Source organism: Vipera ursinii, assembly GCF_947247035.1.
Source record: "Vipera ursinii genome assembly, chromosome: 1".
Lineage (NCBI taxonomy): Eukaryota > Metazoa > Chordata > Lepidosauria > Squamata > Viperidae > Vipera > Vipera ursinii.
Window position 1 is genome coordinate 218,403,965 of NC_139512.1, and position 20,901 is coordinate 218,424,865.

A 20,901-nucleotide genomic window follows, 5' to 3' on the forward strand; every position below is an offset into this window, starting at 1 on the left:
TACTGCATGTTGCACTTCTCCTTTGCACAGGGGACAGTCCCTGGATCAGGAGCATCCCATGTACCTCTGAGCTCAATGAGTGTAGATGCTGTGTGTGAGAAACTGAAACAAATAGAAGGACTAGATCAGACGATGCTGGCTCAGTATTCTGCAACCATAAAGAAGGTATGTTTCTGCATGCATAAATGGGGCATCTTAACCCTGGTCGGTAAAAATCTGCTGGAGAATAAAAAAAACACAAAAATTACCTTTCAGTAATTACGAGTGGATATGGAGAGAATATATTAAACTAAACCTGTCTTACTGCCAGAATACCATTAATGACTTAAGGATAGATAAAGACTATAGAAGAGTAAATCGTATTTAAAATAAAGTATATGTGTTAAGTGGGCTTGAGGGGTTTTTTTTTGTTTTAAGGATGGGCGTTAGTGTATTAATATTACTGTCCCTTTGGGGAAGGGTTTCTTTTTCCTTTTTTTGTATTTGATAATAGGCAAGTCTTGGCAGTGGACCTGCCGTTCGTTCTCCTAAGTAAAGAATCAGCAACTTCAATGATTGAATTTAATGTTTTTTAAAACAATTTTTATTTTATTCAAAAGTTAAAATACAAAACTCCCCTCCCAAAAAGGGGAGGGGGACCCAGAAGCAAACAAACAGCAAAAAAAGCAAACAAAACATTAAAAAGGTGTATTAAAAAAACACAAGCACATGTACATATATTACCTTCCCCAGTTGAATATTGATAAATATATTACAATAGCATTAGTGTACTACTCCTTGCGAAACAAGTCCCATTTTTTTCCAAACTTGTAATTCTGCTTACAAATTATTAACCTGTCATCTATCTACTGTATTCATGGACAAATAGTTAACAGGTAGAATAGCAAACAGACAAAAGGCAAAAGTAAAATATAAAAACCCTCTGTTAACATACTATTGTATTCAACTTGTAGAAAATTTATTATGGCATCTTTTCTATCCCAAGTCATCCCAACAGTTAACTCTGATTAATCCTGGATCAAATATCCACGATTGTGGATAAAATCTTAATAAAAATGCTGATAGCATAATACTTAGGATAGCTTGCAATCTTTAGCTTGCAGGCTCATTTGTACATCACACAATTGTTTCAATCTCCCAACAAAATGGACACTCTAAGAGGAATTAAGTGCTTGTTCCTGTAGTCCTCCTCTCAGTTCCCAAATCAGTCGAAATTTGCAATTTTGAAATATAGTGTCTGAAACTTTTGTCAAATCTCTTCCTAGAAAAGACTTTAATTCAATTTGACCTTTTTAAAAAATCTGACATATTTTGGGGTATGTGTGTGGGGGTGGGGTAATCTTCTGCAGTAGCTATGCTGTCAATTTATAACCTAGTTTTAGACAGACTCACAATGAAGACTGGACATTACTCATAATATAAATGTATAACACAGAATCTTTCTAAAATTGATTATGATTATAATAAATACATTATATAATGTATCCTAAAGTTTATTATGATCATATTTTCCTTTGAAACATAATCCTGATTTCTATTTTGATGTATCAAATGTATATTTTTAATAGCTCTCCCTTTCTTTTATTCTGTGATTAAATTATGACTTAGTCCTTTTAATAAAAATACTCTATTGTCATTTTTTAGTTTCAACCAAGAATAACATAGACTATCCTTGTAATATTATAGATACACTTCTACATGAATTACTTTTGAAATGATTAAAGTTTACTATTCTACTACCATTTATAAATAATACCTATGTTGTGTTTCTATATTTTTTTTAGGCTAATATAAATGGTCGTGTTTTAGCACAGTGTAACATTGATGAACTAAAACGTGAGATGAACATGAATTTTGGGGACTGGCATCTCTTCAGGAGTGCAGTAAGACTATTGTTACATAAAATATTAGCATTAATAATTAGGAATGCTGGCCAGTGGAAATTACGTTTACCTTTCTGCAAATATTTACTCTGAAGCATATCACATACTTGGTTTCAGTGAAATTCAATGTCATATTTGCATGAGATTTCATTCTAAGAATGGTTTGTTTTACCTTACCCCATTTTTGTTAATAATTTCTACACAATTTGTAGTTTCTTATTTAAAGTGGCAGGACTCTGCCTGGAAACACTGCTTTCCATCAGGTTGGAGTCTTTACATCCTTGCACAGTTGTTTGCTTCAGTGCCATCAACAGGAATACAAGAGTAGGTTTCTATAGGAGGAAGGGGATAAGAAAGGGGTGCTTGATATTTATTAAATAATGGTTATTTATGGAGTCTATGTGATTATGCATTTAAACTAGTTGGGTATATTAAATATTCAAGGTTAGGCTTTGCATAAATAATATGTGTTTTAGCTTGCCTTATTGTGAAATTTGTGTGCAAATATAAGATGACGATTCAAACAACTCCTTGCAAGTGCATCTGAATGTGCTTTAAAACAGTGTTTCCCAACTCCCAACTAGATATGTAGACTTTAATTGCCTAAATTCCCCAGTAGAGCCATTGCTGGAGTTGAAGTTTCTGAGGTTGGGAAATGCTGCTTTAGACTGAGTGAATCATGGAAAACATCAACATTGTCACAGAGAGTGTGCTTCATAGTTCTTTTAATAAAATAAAACCCATGTTTTAGTTGTGCTGTTATGTTCAACCTGCAGTCTAATATTATTTCTTATGTTAGGTACTTGAGATGAGAAATGCAGAAAGTCAAGTTGTCCATGAAGATTCTCGAACAGTGAATGAGCATGCCAACACGATTCCTCATAATGATCTCGCTCGACGTCCAACTCTAAACAACGAATTACCCCATACGGAACTTACTGGTCTTCCAGGTCAACCTCCTTATACTCTCAATTTTAGCTTCGAAGAGCTGAACAATATTGGCCTAGAGGAAGCCCCTCCACGTCATAGCAATCTAAGCTGGCAGGTAATTTCACTTCAGATTGGATATAATTTAGTCAATGTCTTCTGTTTTAATCATACCTATTATTCATATACAAGAGTAAAACTCCTTAAAAACAAAAAGTGCATATGTTGCACTTCAGTAATATCTATAAAAAGTTACGGCATTTATTTCTAATTCAGGTTCTGCAAGTACAATTGTAATTATGCAGTTATATGTTCCATTCCAGTTACACAAGAGTTATATATACACTTTTCTGGACACATTTACCTTTTTCTAATACAAAACGTGTTGTATTGGGAAAGGCTGTTGGTTTTAACAGAAAATTGATACATTTTCCCCTTTTATTCTAAATAAAATTAGGAACTTAAACTGAGAAATGTAAAACTTCCAGCTCTTCGTGGAACCATTTATATGATAAATGAATTTCCTACCCTCATGGAACAATCTCAGCACATGCTAGTTATATGCTGTACCACTGACATAGTGCCCCTTTTTGAAACATCAAGCAGTTTTCATTCATAACTTGTTTAAGGTTTAATTTTATTCATTTGTGCCTATTTAGATGTGTTATGGATATAGACCCAGAAAATATTTTAATATATTTTCTTTGTCTTTAAACAGTCACAAGTTCGCCGGACTCCAAGTCTTTCAAGCCTCAATTCCCAAGATTCTAGTATTGAAATTTCAAAGCTTACTGATAAGGTACAAGCAGAATATAGAGATGCATATAGAGAATATATTGCTCAAATGTCACAGTTAGAAGGAGGTGCAAGTTCTAGTACAGTGAGTGGTAGATCTTCACCACATAGTTCAGCAGCATTTTATATGGGGCAGAGCACATCCACAGGTTCTCTTCATTCCAATATGGAACAAGATAAGGGAAAGGATGCTGAACAGAAACAAGAAGATGGAAGGAAATCCTTTTTGATTAAGCGAAATGATGTTGTAGATTACAGTACTTCGGTATCTACTAATGATGCATCTCCATTGGATCCCATTACTGAAGAAGATGAAAAATCAGATCAGTCCGTATCCAAGCTTCTTTCTGGGAAGAAATCTTCAGAAAGAACAAGCATTTTCCAAGCTGCAGATCTGAAGTTGAAAGGGGTAGCTCTACGTTATCAGAAACTTCCAAGTGATGAGGATGAGTCTGGAACAGAAGAATCTGATAATACACCTCTCCTCAAGGAAGGTAAAGACCGGAAAATAGAAGGAAAAGTAGAGAAACAGTCCAAATCTCCAGAACATGGCTCTGAGCCCATCAGAACCTTGATTAAAGCAAAGGAATATTTGACAGATGCCCTTCTAGACAAAAAGGATTCCTCTGATTCTGGAGTAAGATCCAACGAAAGCTCTCCAAATCATTCTCTCCATAATGATGGAGATGATTCACAGCTTGAAAAAGCAAATCTCATTGAGCTGGAAGATGATGGCCACAGTGGAAAAAGGGGAATTCCCCATAGCTTGAGTGGCCTTCAAGATCCAACAATCGCACGTATGTCAATTTGTTCAGAAGATAAGAAAAGTCCTTCAGACAGCAGCTTAATAGCAAGCAGTCCGGAAGAGAATTGGCCAGCATGCCAAAAAGTCTACAATTTAAATCGAACGCCTAGCACAGTCACCCTGAATAATAATAGTGCACCAACCAATAGACCCAATCAGAATTTTGAGGAGACTGATGGTATCGTAGACCCTTCTCAAATCATTCTGTGTCCTGGATCGAGTTCTAACTCAGTTGCAGTTCAGAATGATAATATTAAAGGTGTGACCCATAAGCGTAGCCAGCGTTCAAGTTATTCAAGGCTTTCAAAAGATTCTTCTGAGCTTCTTACTGTTACTGGTTCTGATGCTGCAGGCTTTGGAGAAGAGAGAGAGAGTATTCTTTGAATGTCATCCAAGTTACAACATTGCCTCTGTCTGATTTATTTATTTTTCTTTTTATTTTATACAGCTTCCTTTTCTTAGTTCCTCATCAGGTTTACACATTTCTTTATCATTCCACTCTACAGCTTGCTTCTCTGATCATGTTGCTATTTTCATAAAAAATTAGGGTTATAATCCAGTTCACATCTCATGGTTTAGAATAGAAAAAATACGTAATGTAATGAAAATTAGTTGAATAATGGCCAGCATAAATGAGCCGCCATTTATCGGTTAAAGATGGTGTTCAATTTTTCTAGGGCAAATGTGCGTGCTTTGGTCTGCATGTTGAAAAGTGATGCTGAAATAAAAATAAATATTGTACATCTATGTAAGAATTAATGTACCAATTTAACTTTTTAAATTATCAAATAAAGGAAATGGCTAGAGGTCTACAAATTTGATGCCTATGATTTTATACTTTTCAGTTCTGTGACATTTTAAAAAGTATTGATGTTTAAATTGCTGAAATTCAAATATTAAAACTCAATTCTTTTGCTGGTTTTAAATGATTTTGCCTTTAGGAATGCTGTATTTGTGACTGTAAATTTGAAGACAGAATACTGCATGTTTGAAATGATAATTGTAGTTAAGATTTAAGAATAAATTGCCTGATTTTTTTGTTCACCATAGATTATAGTATAACAATAGTTCTAAAGCAATTGTGAGGAGTAAATGTGATTGTGTTCTGTAGTATTATTTTCAAGGGAGTGCTTTGATGTAATCTTTTGAAAGTATTTCTAATTTTAAACAATAGTGGCCTTTGATTAATGTGTTTTACTTGATTGTGAAGAACAAACAGAATTGGTGGCTTTCATGGCCTTCGCAGTTAGCAAAAATGTAATGTTTGCCTTTATTTAGCAGTGCAGTGTATAATTATGTCCGTTTCTGTTTTTAGCATTGTGGCTAAAATATTAGTAGTTCATATGCAAATGAAATATGCATGATTTTAAATAGGATTTGTGAATTGTATACATTCCACTACAATGGAGGTAATAATAAAATCACAGGCATGCTTCTCTTGTGTTGGATGTTTTCTTTAATTTTAATGAACATCTCCAGTTGTTTGGTAGGATTAAAAAGTGGAGTTCTTACATAAAGGGGGATTGTGGTAGAATTAATGTTATTGTGAATTCAGCACTTAGTGTTTCCATTAACTTTGGTGGGAGCTGTTAAGTGCATTGTAAATAGCATGAATTCATCTTTTGTATCTCTGAGCTAAAATCATCTGTTGCTGTCTTCATCATGTCTGCTGTGTAAATACTTTTTTTAGTGAGAAGCTGAATCATTTATTCTTACTTACCATTTTCCTAACTGCTTAAGAACCTTATCGTGTTGCTGGAATGTTGATGTGTGATCTGTACATGCAATATGGGCTTCCCCAGTGGATAAAATTCAGATATTTTCTGTTGGAAATAGATGGAAAATAGCTGAAAATAAAATAGAACCACGTCCTGTTTGCTGAAGGAAAGAAAATAGATTCTCCCCCCCCCATTTTTTAAACAGAGTGCTCTGTGGTTCTGTGTACATACCACAATTCTTGAAGTCCTGAACTGGATAGATTATTGAATCAAAATCCATGGAAAACAAGGACACTTGTTTTCACGTGAAACCTCAAAATTCCAACAAAACATTAGCATGTCTAGGGTCTTTTCATTTCAGTATATAGTTTGTATTGGGTATTTCTGTAATATGAGGGATGTTTTTAATGCCAAATACAAAAGTTGATGCTTTATTTTCAATGCATTTTTAAAAGAACTGGGTATATTTTTTATTGAAAATCTTTATTGGTATTTACAGGTAGAACACTTACAAAAATAGAGAGGGGAAGGATATTCCCATAATGAGAATGGGGGAAATTGTAGAAGACAGTGGCTGAAGAGAGAAAGAACTACCAAAAAAGCACAAGAGAAAAGATATCAGGTCTGACATAGCTCATAAAGGATATTTAACTTTTCTTTTTCTCCCCCTCCCCCACAAAAGTATTAAATGATAATAATATATAAAATATTCTTCTGAAAAGGTCATTTACATTTCCTAGTGATGGAACTCTTTCATACCATGAAAATCACGAAGGCCTACATGTTAGAAGCAAAGAAAGTTCTGTGGGTGTAGCAGAAGGGATTTTTTATATTGCAATTCTCAGAACAAGTGTCATTTATTCTAATTAATTAATATTGGATTATATCCTTAAACTCATCATTTATCATACTTCATGTTCAGTTTTGAAACTAGGACGAGTCCTGAGATAGAAACTAAAACCTCTAAACTAATTCCAAATTATTTATTAAAATTTTAAATACTAGCTAAGAATCTAAACCAATAATCCACTTTTATTTTGAATTGTTCTTCAAGTACAGTTCATGAAATATGTAGAAGAAAAGCTTGGTTAGAAAAAGAATAAAACAAATAAGAAAATGTAAATACTTTGGTTTTATTAAGAAAATTGTACCATCTAATCTTATCATACATGAGAGGACTTGTTCGTTATTCTGAACCATGATTTGTTAAATAAATTGCAGTTGGCTGGATTTATGTAACATCCTAAGCCAAAACCAAGTAATAGATCTGGACTAGTGGTGTGCAAAATATTTTGAATTTGAAACAGCTATTCCCATCTTATCAGAAATGTTATCTCCATATGGGAAGTATTTAGAACATGGTACACTTCTGGTATGAACAGAACAATTCATTTCATGCTTGGGGAAAAGAATGTGAGTGTTTACATAATCCCTAATTGCTAATATAAAATGCTACAGATTACAAATGCTACAGATTACAAATTTGTATTTTCAAACTTGCTTGTGTAATTTTTGTACTATAAAGTAGAGCAGACATGTCAAACTAGTGACGTCACGCAATGTATCAGAGCTTTTTCTCCATTGCCGGCAATGGGGTGGGCGCGGTTTCTTGATGATGCGTCTGGCCCACGGACTGGCAGTTTGACACCCCTGAAGTAGAGGGACTAAATTTTGAAAGACAAGTCTTTCAGATTTTTAATGCTAGGTTTAAGGATATAAACAACCTGCCTCCAGAAGTTGTGAATGCTCTAACTCTGGAAGTTTTAAAGAAGGGAGTGGGCAGCCATTTGTCTGAAAAGGTATGGGGTTTCCTGCCTCAGCAGGGGGTTGGACTAGAAGACCTCCAAGGTCCCTTCCAACTCTATCATCATCATCACAATTCAAGTTGAACTGGAACAGTTTTTAGCATATCTCTGCTAAGTACTTATTTGATAGCTTAGATCCATATATTAAGTTCTAAGAAATAGACTTCCATTCGCAGCAGTATTTGGATTAAAATAGCCTGAACAGTGAGATGTTGACAAACATAACTTTTTTTTATTTCCTGCTTCCAAAAAAGCTGCAGTAAGCTTTGAATCCATGTGCTTTTCTCTCTAGATCAGGGGTCTTCAAACTTGGCCCTTTTATGACTTGTGGACTTCAACTCCCAGAATTCCTCAGCCAGGCATGCTGGCTGAGGAATTCTGGGAGTTGAAGTCCACAAGTCATAAAAGGGCCAAGTTTGAAGACCCCTGCTCTAGATTGTAAAGTGACAAAACTAGAACAATTACTTCCTCTTAAGCAACTGCAATTCCCTGTTATGTCTTGTAAACTACTTATTTTAGTTGATACTGGCTTGTTCCCATATGAGAACTCAAATTAATTACCTTTTCCCCCCAAGTCAAATATAGCAGAACTGTAGTAAAGGGAAGTAAAAGCCTTTATTTCCCTTTTCTACCATACATTTGATGGAGATTGCATAAGAAAATTACATACAATTTGCAAACATTAGATTTCAGAAGACCAAGTCCAGTGACCTAAACGGAAAAAGCTCTATTTTTTGAAATACGAGTGTCTCTAATTTTGTGTTACATCTGTATCACTGCTGAAACCTTTTTGATTTATTTATATGCCATCAGATTGGTTGTTGACTTTTAGCAACCTGATAGATCTCCAGGATGAGCTGGGACAGTCCATAAATTTTATAGCTGGGACAAGATTAGCTTGTTGAAGTATATTAAGAGGACTAAGTGACATATTTGCCAATAAGGCAAGTGCTCCATTGCTCCCAGAGTTGTATTAGATAGCAATTTTTGTTTTCTGTTAAATCTGTCCAGGTTTGAATATGATCAGTTGCTTCCCCTTCTGTCTGTATCCAGAAACATGGTCTCGGGATTTTCCTCTTTGCGGTTACTCATACTAAAGAGGAACAAAAATTCTTTTGGTACTAATGTTCCTTTCTATTCTATTTTCAGCTATACGTACATTTATGGATGGCATGATTCATTATTTTGCTTCAATGAGACCCTCCCCCAATTTGGCTTGGACTGATAAGTCTGAACTAGAGAGGCAATAGATATTTCCATTTTTACCAGCTTTGAAGGCACCCATCTGCCCAAGTTGAGCACAGAATGATAGAAAATGGTTTTCTTCTATAAAACAGCTGTGACCAGTCCCCCCTTCTCATTCATCTGAAGAGAAAATTCAGGTTGAATAATCTAGTTCCTCTGCATCCAATTCATAGGCATCTGTTGTGGTGTCCATGTAGAGACACACAGGCCAACAGCCAAATGTTTGGACTTGATAGTTGTTGGTAGCAATGCAATGTTTTTTTTTGTACTGGTTACTTCTATAACAAGGATTAGACTTTTATTATGTTGTATGTCCACCACCACCCCATTACCTGAATAGACTATAGAGTTTCTGGAAACTGCTTTGATAGTAGACTTTCACAGACCTACACTTAGACTTGCACCTGACACTCAGTAAATATTTTAAAGCCTGCTGCTCGGGTCCTACGCTTTTTGGTATCAGGAAGTTCACTTAATAAAAATGTTCTTAAACTACATAGATATGTGCCTAGTTTCTGTTGCTATTGATCTGAATCTGATTCAACAGGAGAGTAGCTACTCAGACTTTAGGCTTTTTCACATTTATTCTGAATATTTTTTTTCTTGGTCAACCTGGGTATTTAGAGCGGTATTTCCACCATAACCCTACTAATTCCTGCACTTACTCAGAGGTAAGAAAAACGCTCGTCACTTGCTTAAATTGGAACTGGAACAAATAAAAGACTTAGAATGAGAAGAAAACTGATGACACAGAGAAAAGCTGTCTTATTTTTTTTCCCCCATTCCTGTGAGCAGATAGCTACATTTCTGGATGCAAAATTCTGCAATTTTTTCCCCAAATTTATAATTAAGACATAATTTAAACAACGTATTGGGCAATTCCCTAAAGTCTAAAATCTTGTGTTTTTTTTAAAGAAACTTTCATTTCCTAACCTTGGTATTGTTAATGTTGCAGCTCAGAAAAAGCCTTAAAAAGAATTCTATCCTGGTGCATCTGAGAAAGCATGGCCTTCTTTTAGAGATCTCTTCTAAAATAGTGCTGTATAAACTATAGTCACATATATGAAATGGTCAAATATATTAAAGGCATCAGACTAATGGTATTTGTTTTAGGAGTTAATAAACATGAATTTATACAAGAGCATTTATTTATTAAATTAGATTCAGAAGTTTTTAAGGTACATGATGAAGCACACCAAAACGGTTGCTGGAATTGGGTATGTGTAGTTTAATGAAGAGAAGGGTGAGGGGTGACATGATAGTAGTGTTCCAATATCTCAGGGGTTGCCACAAAGAAGAGGGAGTCAAGCTATTCTCCAAAGCACCTGAAAGCAGGACAAGAAGCAATGGATGGAAACTAGTCAAGGAGAGAAGCAACCTAGAACTAAGGAGAAACTTCCTGACAGTTAGAACAATTAATCAGTGGAACAACCTGCCTCGAGAAGTGGTGAATGCTCCAACACTGGAGGTTTTTAAGAAGAGTCTGGACAGCCATTTGCCTGAAATGGTATAGGGTTTCCTGCCTGAGCAGGGGGTTGGACTAGATGACCTCCAAGGTCCCTTCCTCCTCCTCCTCCTCCTCCTCCTCCTCCTCATTATTATTATTATTATTATTATTATTATTATTATTATTATTATTATTATTAAAACTGCAGGGGTTAAGTAGCGATGGGATAAATTCACCGATGTGAGCCAAATTACAAATTCTACATGAACAAATGTAGTGGCTGACTTGACTTATAGTTTTTGAACAAAACAAATGCATACCACTGGGCTAAATAATAGAAATAGAGGAGACACTTTTCCTCCTGCCTGCGTTTTTATCTCCAGTTGAAAGAAGCAGAAAAAGCACCAAGAGCACTTGCTGAAATTACATTTTCCTTCAAGAGTGATGGGTGAATTATTCATTACAGTATATTGTAGTCTTGTTCTGTGTTTTCATTTTGAGTCTTTAAGGTAGCTAATAACCAGTGCTTTTTTTGTAAAAGAAAAAGGTGCTGGAGCACACATGTCATACAACCCGCCTTGCCTACCCTACAAGGTTCCATCCAAAAAAGGTGCCGGAACTCCGTTCTGAGCGTTCTATGACAAAAAAAGCCCTGCTAATAACTGAAACAGCACAAACTATAAACTGAGATCAATCAGAATAACACAGCAAGTAAATGTATAGCTATGAAAGTTCAATCAAGCACTCTGAGCTTACTGGGATACAGAAATCTTCCCAGAGAAGCAAAAAGCAAAGTATTAAGAAAAGTGGCATTGGTGGTTATCGTTGGCTTAAATGAAAGATTCTTACATTTCTTTAATGATGCTACAGTGAATTGAATAAGATCTTTTCTGAATTCAGTATTTCAAATCCCTGTTTTTATACATTATTTTAAACATCTAGAGAACCATACTGAATGTTTTAATTCTAACAATGGTTCTAAGCAACAAAGATATATATATAGTTAACTATTATTTTTAAGATGATTTTAGAAGTCAGGTTTTCATTGTGAGATGTACCATCCCATCCCTCACTACTATGCCCATTCTATGTGCATTCTGTGGGTGGTTGATTTTCTCTTCCCGTCAGATCACTCCTTGTGGAAACATATCCTGTATTTATTTACTGATTTATAGTGATTATATTTCTGCCCTACTGGCTACTAAATTAAAATTTTAATTTAAAAACCGATAGGAAATTAAGCACAAAAGGTGCCAAAATCAACAATTAAAAAGATTTGGAAAAAGAGAGGTATCTATTTCTTAAAACTCTGAGAGGGGGTCCAAATGTAGTTTCCAAGTGAAGTAGCACAGGAGAAATTGCACAGTTGTGTTTTGCATTAAAGATGTCAATCAAATCTTTCATTACAGTCAAATATCAGCACAAGGAAGGTGGGGTACAGTAATTTATAAACATAGAAACTACATCTAAAAATATAAAAAGCTAAAGGGTATAATAAAAGTATGAATAAAAAGAATCTAAAAGGAGGGGTAGGGTTATTAGATGGGCATAGGGGGGGCATAAAAATTAGTATGTAGTAGAATAAATCTGTCGTGATACAAAGCATGTTAGTATTATCAAACCAGATGCTCATTAAGTATTTTCTATATGTGTTTTTCAGCATAGGTCAGGGGTCAGCAACCTGAAACAGTGAAAGAGCCACTCGGAACCGGTTCCCTCACAAAAGGAAAAACTGGGAGCCGCAAAAAATGTGTGCGCATGTGCGTACATGCGCGCATGCGCAGAACAGGGTTTGACTGAAGAGTGGAGCCAAGGCGAGATATGCACCTACCCTGCATATTTGAATTGATTGGTTGAACTTTTTTAGTCCCACTTTATTTTTTGGACTACACATAGCGGAGGACTGGGAGCCACAGGAGACGGCTGAAAGAGCCACATGCGGCTCCGGAGCCGCGGGTTGCAGACCTGTGGCATAGGTCATAGGTTATCTGCTGGACCTGGCAATACATTTAGCAGGGTTGGTATCTGACAGCAGCAAGAACATGTAGAATCATCCTGTACAGCGTACACCCTGGATATTTATGCAGTAATGGGGAGATGAGGCTATTAAAAATATCCAGTCCAGAGTAACGGGCATTTTTTCTCCAGAAGGGAATCTTCCCATATCGGCCTTCAAGCACAGCTGAGAGGAGGAGGACATGATATCATGCCAGAGTAAAGGCCCTCTGGTGGTTAGAAACGTCAAGTTAAGTACATATAGTCCTCAACTTATGACCAGTCACTCGGCAAACATTCCAAGTTACTGCGGAAAAGCTACTTATGATCTGGTTTCAAAGTTACGGCCACCGCAGCATCACCAGAGTCATTCACCCCACCAAGCCCCACATCCTCCTTTCCACCCTGCCCTCCTGTGGTCCATCATGCACTTAACTTTTAAAGATCTCCAGAGCATTCCTGAGATATCCTGTTAGCGAAGCAGAGCAGTCCGCTTCCCTTTTCTGCATGTACCTGCGTTTGGGTAGGGTACACTTCTTCTACTTTGCTAACCAAAAGCTACAGTCAGCAAAAACACATAATCAACATTTCTGTAGGAGGGTTATTACGTGTGTTATTCTCAGTGTTCCGAGGCTGTAAATCCCAGCTTTTCATGGAGTAGCACCCTCAAATTTAAGTGCACGATAAAGGATTCCGTTTTAAGAGTGGTAGGTTGCTTTCCATGCTGTACGTACATGTTGAACCTACTTTCAAACACGAATCCTTATGTAGCCCAAATGCCACGATCTATTTTCAGGTGAGAAATAGAACAACCAAAAATAAGTCCCCAGGTTGTGATGGGGAGAGGAGAGGTGGTGTGATGGACTACAGTAATGCGGCAGGTTTCCAGGAAGAAATGCATGAGACAACAGGCAGACCAGTCCAGAGTTGGATCGGAGTCAGAGGAAGAGATTTAGGATGTACTCCCAGTGTACATCCATCAGGATAAGAGCCATATTGATTTAATTTGGCAAGATTCTGTCTATATGGTTTAAGCAAATAAAGAACTGAATTTTGGCAAGAATGTTATATTATCCTTGGCTAGGCCTGACATGAATAAAAATGTTAAGAAAATTAGGAACAACTTTTTAAAAAAGCCAATGAAAACTGTTTGCCTACCACCCAGTTTTTCACTATGCCAGTGTTAAAATATCATAGAAGATGGCATGGCTGACTGGAACACATAAGAACTGGAGAAGTCTGTTCTTTTAATGTCATTTTTTCTGGGCTCCTAAAGCAATTTGTAGGTGAAAAATGTTGGAATTTTTTTTTCTTCCTTTTTGATTTTATATAGTGAATGTTCTAGGCACTTTCCAGTAATTCAAAGTAAGTCAACCTGCCATCGAAGTCCTTACTTACTAAGAATGAAGAATAAAAAAGTAAGCAAACTTGGGTACCAAATAAAAAATGTACATATTTTATAGTTCTATAATTGTACTGGGATGATGGTTTATGGACTTTGGAGAATAAGAACCATAATATATTGTGATATCTATCCTGGATATACAGCTAGATAGAAACCCATAAACCAAGCCTGCTTATATAGTGGATAAACAGTAAACAGGTTTAGTGAAGAATTTAAATTAGAAACTCTTATTTGTGCCTTGTCTGGGAAAAGGCAACAAATTTTCTGTATTCCAATATATTCTAGTTCTGAGAACTTTTATTTCATAATTCTATTTAAATGCAGGATTTCCCCTTTTTTCATTTGAAAATGGTATTATGTGTTTAAAAACATATTTGGCAATAAAGCTAATTGAAAATTGGCATGATTCTTTCAATCAATAAATGAAAATTTACTGGTAGTCTAGGACCAAACACAATTACTTTTTCAAAATTGACATCATTTTAATTGACTAATTTTGCCTTTTTTTAATTTAACCCATCTTAAGACAAAAACTATTTTAAAATAAAAGTTATTTTTAATGAATAGTTTTTTGATGGTAAATGTCTTCTATGCATAGGCCAGAAGGTGGCACTCGTCTTCCACATATGTTAACAATGGGATCCTAAGAGGTTGGCACGAATGGAATGTTACTCAAAAATAGGAATATTAAATATTTGCATGTATTTTCTCAGATATGCATCAAAGGTACAGTTCTTTTATTTCAATTTTTATGTGTAGGAATCTTGCTAATGACAAGACGATTTTATGTTATCCCCCTCTGAAAGGTATTAGCAAATTCTTAACTAAAATTTTATGATTGGCTAGTGACTAGTCCCATCAATTTTTGTTGCAGTTTTTAATTTAGTACTCACACTCAGGTAAAATTTATGACTGGGTTATACACATTGCATTAATATTGCCTTATAAGAGCATTCTTTTCAGCTAACCTTAGCTAACATCTATCTCCGAATTATTTTCCAGTTCTACTTTGTACTTGCTGTTGAATCTGTGCAATTGGTACTAGTACTTGGCTACCAATCCAGAAATTGGCATACTGTTCTTCAAACATGTGTTGGCTTTCACAGCTGCTTAATAAAACTTTTAATGAATTCTTACCGCACTTTTACATTCAGAATAGGGATTATTAGGATAAATTATTAGGTAGGCTGTTTCTCACTTTTAATACATTTAAGTTAAAAAAATTGCTTACGTAGTTTAGTGATATAATCTTTTTGATATACAACAAGATTGATCAGGGCAGCATCCCGTTTTCCTCATGCTATTATTCCCATACAACTGTAGAAATTATCTATAAATACTTTTGAGTTTCGATAGGAGCCTAGCCTAACACCTCCTTGAATTTAATTCCTTTTATAAGGTAAGTTAGTGGCAATCACATCTTGCAATTACTTAGCAATACAGATTAATGTTAATACCGGTAAGTATAGGTTAAAAATACTGTGTTGATTAATAATAAGTACTTCTAGTTGTCCTGGTAATTTAAGGTAGCATACAAATAGATATATAACAATACTTGGTATTTTTTACATGGCAGTTAATGTTTTACAAGAAATTACACTTAAGGTTTCCCCAATTCCTCTATGTTCCTTTTAAGTGCAAAAGTATACAGTTCTTTTAAATTACTGTATACAATTGTTAAAACTTGTCTGCATTAAGAATGTACTCACAAATCAGTCAGAATTTTTTTTTAAAAAAATTGAATACAATACAGTTCCATGAAGTTACTATCATGTAAATTATGGCTATGAGGTTATTACTCCTTACCCTCTCCTTCCCCATCCACCCTCCTGTAAGCCAGTGCTTATAAATACAAGTGCATTGCTTTTATCACTTTACAATAAAAAATACATTGTATAACCAAATGTTAAGTATGAGAATCTCAAATATTGCAAATAGGCAATAAAACTAGAGATCCTGATGTATGTAAATTGTGGTATTTTTGCATTCTTGGAAGTTTTTATTATAAATTATAAATTGTTATTTTACCCTTGCAGGGTTCTGTCTCTAACTAGTAACAGCGCAACCATTAATAAGAAAAATCAGCATAATTTATTACCTGAAATAGCAATTATGTTTTAGACTGGCATGACTAATCCAAAATAAGTAGTGAAAATCTTTGTCATCTAAAAGTTTGTTCTGCCTTTGGTAATGAGCATGCATTCAAATACATGAAATGCAACATACTTGAGAAAAAAAAGAAACGGGCAACTTATAAATTATTGAGGCTGCTCTGGAGAAATACTCTATACACAGAATAGAGAAAAGATCACTAATCTTATTGTCTCGAAAGATTCTGCTTTTGAAAGTATTCATTTAGTGACCGTTCAAAGCTACACCAGCACTGAAAAGTAACTTATGACCATTTTTCATTGATGACCTTTGCAGCATCCCCATGGTAGTGATTTACATTCGGATGCTTGACAACTGACTCACTATTTATGATGGTTGCAGTGTCCCAGAGTCATGTGATCCCCTTTTGCAACCTTTGGACAAGCAAAGTCAATGGGGAAGCCAGATTCACTTAATTGGTAGACGATGGTTGGGTTACACCTTCTGAAAAAAACAACTGCATAGCAGATTGCTAGTAGCAGCTTTTCTGTTCAGAACAGGGCCAGTTCCTTCCCAGTATCTGTGCATAGATCTGATACCGAGGGGAAAATAAAGCTGCACCAAACTGCACAGCACCACCCACACACCTGTTTATTTTGGTGCAAATGTTATACAGGCCTCGGAGCTTCTGCCTTTTCCTGTAAGCACGCCCAGGTGCCCAGTTTCACACTGCTTGGCAGACTTGTTAACTTTTTTTCCCAATGGATCTTGCTAGGCTGCTTCAACTGCTTTTCCTGAGCATGCCTGCAGATTGGCTGAAGTGGGAAATTAAAACCTCATTCTGAGAGCTGCAAAGGGACTGAGCACATCTCCATTATCTTACAGTAGGGCAAGTTGAGCATGATTACTACAAAGAGTATTAAGAATTTAGGGTTATAGTAGGACATGATTTAAAAAAGGAGTGAAGTTAGTTGTATGGTGATGAGAACTGACAGAAAAGCAGCAATTCTGCATATGCTTATAATTTAACTCCTGCTGAAGTCCATCTTACAGTTGGCATTGCAATCTTAATACAGTACTAGAAAATGACATTTAATTCTTTTTAGGAGAGGTTGATGCTTAGAGGAGCCAAAGTTTAATCAATAACATGAGAGTAACTTTCATTTCTCAGATTAGTCATATATAGAGAAGCTGCTGCAACTTATTAACTAATACCCTTTCCATGAAATATTGCAGATTCACATAAACTTTGCAGTATTCGTACATCATTAGCTCTTACATTAAACTTTTTTTTACATTAAACTTTTTTTTACAAGAAGTTAACAGTTGGGGAAATTAGAAGCCCCTTGCTGTTCTTAATTTCTGCATAATCAAAAGCAAGTTCATCAGAGGTGGAGTAGCAGCTTTTAGAAGCTCACATAGCCAATCAACAGAGGGTGAAAACAGGCAAAGGAATTATTTGTGCAAAACTTAAGTTTTTGCTTCTAAAGTTCAAACTTCTCAAGGTAATGAACAACTTAAGCAGCTTCTCTTCACAAAATGCTTTGGACTTTTTTTTTAAACAAGCAACTTTCAAACACAATTTCTCAAAAGAAAATAAAGAACTTCCAGGACAATCTACATGTAACTGGTATGTTGCCAATTCAGCTGCTCTGCCACAAAACAGCTGGCACTTACAAAGAAGGCAAACAAGCTGTTCAATGAACACACAATTTATTTTGATTCTGTATAAAAAGGTTTACAACTAAACTTTTATAAAAAGTTCAGCATGATTAAGTACATTGTAACATTTTTTTCCAGAAATATACATTTCTGCTACTATACAAGAAAACTCTAATTAAAGAGTTCAAAATTTCATTCCCATATTTATATATAAATATGTACACAGCATTCAGTCCTATATGCATGTCAAAAAAAAGCTAATTTTTGACCACAACTTCACAGAAAACTGAACACTCAATCTTCTAATACTCACGCTCCACCTTTTGGAGGAAAAAAAGGCAAAGTCTGCTTTAAAAGGGACAATTCCTTAAAGAGGGCTTTTTTTAAAAAAAAGTTTCGTTTTGCTCCCTACTGTGGGAATAGCATATAAATGAAGCCTTTCCAGCTAGGGAAAGGGCATTTTAAAAGTCTCTTCATAAATAATTAAGATTAGTCCAAGATGAAGAATAGTGGAAGATGATATCCATTAATTTTTCTTTAAAAGGTTCATTTAACTGAATATGGATTTCACCCCCTCCAGATATAGCTGGGAAACAAGAGTTGCTGTTGGGGGGGAATGTATCTTCTTGTGCAAAAATTCAGCAAACACCTGCAAAACATTGAAGAGAAGCATATTTAGAAGAATGCTAACAGGGCAGAGATCCGGACAGACTGGCGCCAGAGAGGAAACCACAGTTTTGAGCATTTAGCCAAACACTCAAAGATTGGGCAAACCCTGGCGTCCAGATGCAGCATGTGCATGCAAATGCGTGCTCTCTCACACACACCCAACTAAATGAGCATATTCAAGAGGAGACATGATCGGAAAGTGGCTCTTCTTGCTTAAACTCTCTATTTGGAGGGGCAAGAGACCAGCCGTGTTAACAGTTACAGCAGCAATTTAATTAGAAGCTGTTCAATTGATCCCATGAGTAATCCTGGGCCATACCACAAGTTTCATTAACCTCTTAGATTGAAATATTACAGAACTTTGCCTGGATTTATGTTGAGTTCTCAGAAGATAACAAAATGCCTCAGTTGCCACAAAACAGCCCTCTCCCTTTCACATACGTATAAAATATTTTTTTAAAAACCAGGAATTTACCACTTACCAAATATATTTAGCCACAAAGTGCTTTGCTCTCGTTTGACATTAATTCTGAGGGAAATTCAGCTGCCTGCAAAGGGGGAAAAGGAGAGACAAGGGTTGGCGTTAAAACCCTAAGCATTTCAAGGAAACTTGCAAAGTACTCCGGTCTACTTCAAACGCGAATGGCGATTATTGCTATCAGCAAACGGGTAGCTTATAACTGACTTTCCCTTTTTTTAAAAAAAAAATGCCAATCGCGACCTTTAAAAAAAGCACCCCCGACCAAACCGATTTAGAGCAACACCGTTAACCTAATCCTGTTTACAGGAGCAAGAAGAGAAAAAGAGCCAGGGAATCGACCACGGGCAGGGGGAGAAACTCACCTGTAGTGACAAGATGCTGATGTCTGTGTTCAAGGTGGTCAGAGGAGTTCTGGAGGAAGGGTTCTGTCCCGGTCTCTGGTGATGGAGGGTGACGATGCTGGGGTGCGTGTCGAGAGCGATCTGCAGGTCCAGGATGTAGTCAATAACGTGTTGCAGGATTTCCATCTTGCTGACTTTCTTGTTCTGAGGAATGCTGGGCACCAGCTCTTTCAGCTTCGAGTAGCAGTCGTTCATGTTGTAGAGCAAACTCATAGGGTCATCCACCGGGGTTTTACTCCGGGATATCCCCAGATTGTGTTCCGAAAGGCTGCTTTTCCTGACGGATCGCACCGGACTAAAGGCTTTCATGCTGCAGAAGACGGAAGAGCCAGCCGGCTTTGCCTGCTTTTTTAAGCCCACCGCGCACTCCGGGACGGAGAACGGTGCAGCCTTCAGCCCTGCTCACTTGCCTGCCTGCTTCCTTCCCTCCTCCCTGCAGCTTCCCACTCTACAGTCGGAGCCCCCCTGCTCTGCCTTTTATAGCGCTCGTCTCTCAGCTGACAAATCCGGGTTGTATTCGCTGCTATTGGAGGACCGATACACGTCCGTCAAGAACCAGGGCGCTTCTCATTGGTAGAACTATCACCCAAGAGGTGGTCCGGACCTTCCGCGTTTGGAGCCAATCCTTGGCCAAGGAGGCGTGTCCAAAGCACAGCTGTGGCTAGTAAATATACAGTACGCTGGCGCCGGGAAGCGAGGGGGGGGGTTTGGGGGGGGGAAAGAGAGATCTGCTGAGCCTTGATTCAACCCGAGGCGATCTTCGAAAGGACTGTAAGAACGAAAGGGAGCGAAGAGAGGTCATTTATTTACAAATATATTCATTTCCCCACGCGGGAAATCCAGGTCGGAGCATTCCGCGCAACTGGCCGACGTCCTTTCCAACAATAGGAATTAATTTCAATAATCTTGCTTTAAGATTCGAGCTGCAGGCACGGCTTCCGATGCATTGTGCGCCAGAAGGGAAAGGAGACAACAGACCAAGTATTGTCAGGACAGGAAAGAACCAGTGGCTGCTTACAATACTTTCAATCTGGTTCACTGCCATGTATGAAATGTAGGGCGCTCCGCATTTTGCAATGCCAGCTAGCACCTTCGCAGGCAGACAGAGTGTGACAACTGTGGGAACTGCTCCATAATAAAAGACCCGTCCGTTCCCAGGACAAGGCAGTCATTGAATTTCACAAACGCGCTAAAGTAGCCGTGCAGTTAATTGGAGAGCGCGCACTGAATACCTATACTATATGTATATATAAGGTTGTACCAGCGCCTTGTTTCTTTCAGAGCAATTAGTTAGGCATACATACATCGCTACGATCACCGCAGCCAGAAACATTTCGTATAAGAATCCAAGTTTGTCTTTCAAGGTACACAATCCCTAAACAGAACAAATAACTAGAAGACAAGAATGCAATCGTGGCATTTATTTACAAGATGACAGTTCATTAACAGTCTCCTAAATTCTAACATTAAGTTGCTTATTTGCAATATCTACAAATCGCATTCCACTATATTGCTAGCTTTGAGAAAACTACCATGTGTATTTGGCAACAGTTTATGCTACCAATCCTTCCT

At 36.7% G+C, this 20,901-nt stretch overlaps 2 protein-coding genes across 3 annotated transcripts in view; one reads left to right on the top strand and one right to left on the bottom strand.

The window, feature by feature from the left end:
• Positions 1 to 5,846, top strand: part of KIDINS220 (kinase D interacting substrate 220) — a 72,049-nt gene extending 66,203 nt beyond the window's left edge. For both annotated transcript variants that reach the window (XM_083349186.1, XM_083349187.1), the window contains exons 26-29: positions 31 to 165; positions 1,785 to 1,883; positions 2,683 to 2,928; positions 3,529 to 5,846. In XM_083349186.1, coding sequence (XP_083205312.1) covers positions 31 to 165; positions 1,785 to 1,883; positions 2,683 to 2,928; positions 3,529 to 4,794 — 1,746 coding nt within the window. In that variant the 3' untranslated portion in view covers positions 4,795 to 5,846. The remainder of the gene's footprint in view (positions 1 to 30; positions 166 to 1,784; positions 1,884 to 2,682; positions 2,929 to 3,528) is intronic.
• Positions 5,847 to 17,794: 11,948 nt separating this feature from the next.
• On the bottom strand, positions 17,795 to 19,767 carry ID2 (inhibitor of DNA binding 2). Its single transcript, XM_083374011.1, has 3 exons — positions 19,291 to 19,767; positions 18,930 to 18,995; positions 17,795 to 18,427 (listed from the first exon to the last, which is right to left on the bottom strand). Exons 1-2 carry the CDS (start codon positions 19,636 to 19,638, stop codon positions 18,939 to 18,941), a joined length of 405 nt encoding a protein of 134 aa, XP_083230137.1. The 5' UTR covers positions 19,639 to 19,767; the 3' UTR covers positions 17,795 to 18,427; positions 18,930 to 18,938.
• Positions 19,768 to 20,901: the final 1,134 nt, after the last annotated feature.

What these genes read in the sequence shown, in the direction of transcription:
- ID2 (XM_083374011.1), bottom strand. Translation starts at nt 19,638, where the DNA reads ATGAAAGCCTTTAGTCCGGTGCGATCCGTCAGGAAAAGCAGCCTTTCG. An exon ending in TCAGCATCTTGTCACTACAG is followed by an intron (nt 18,996 to 19,290) that starts GTGAGTTTCTCC and finishes CCCCCTTTGCAG; the next exon opens with GCAGCTGAATTTCCCTCAGA.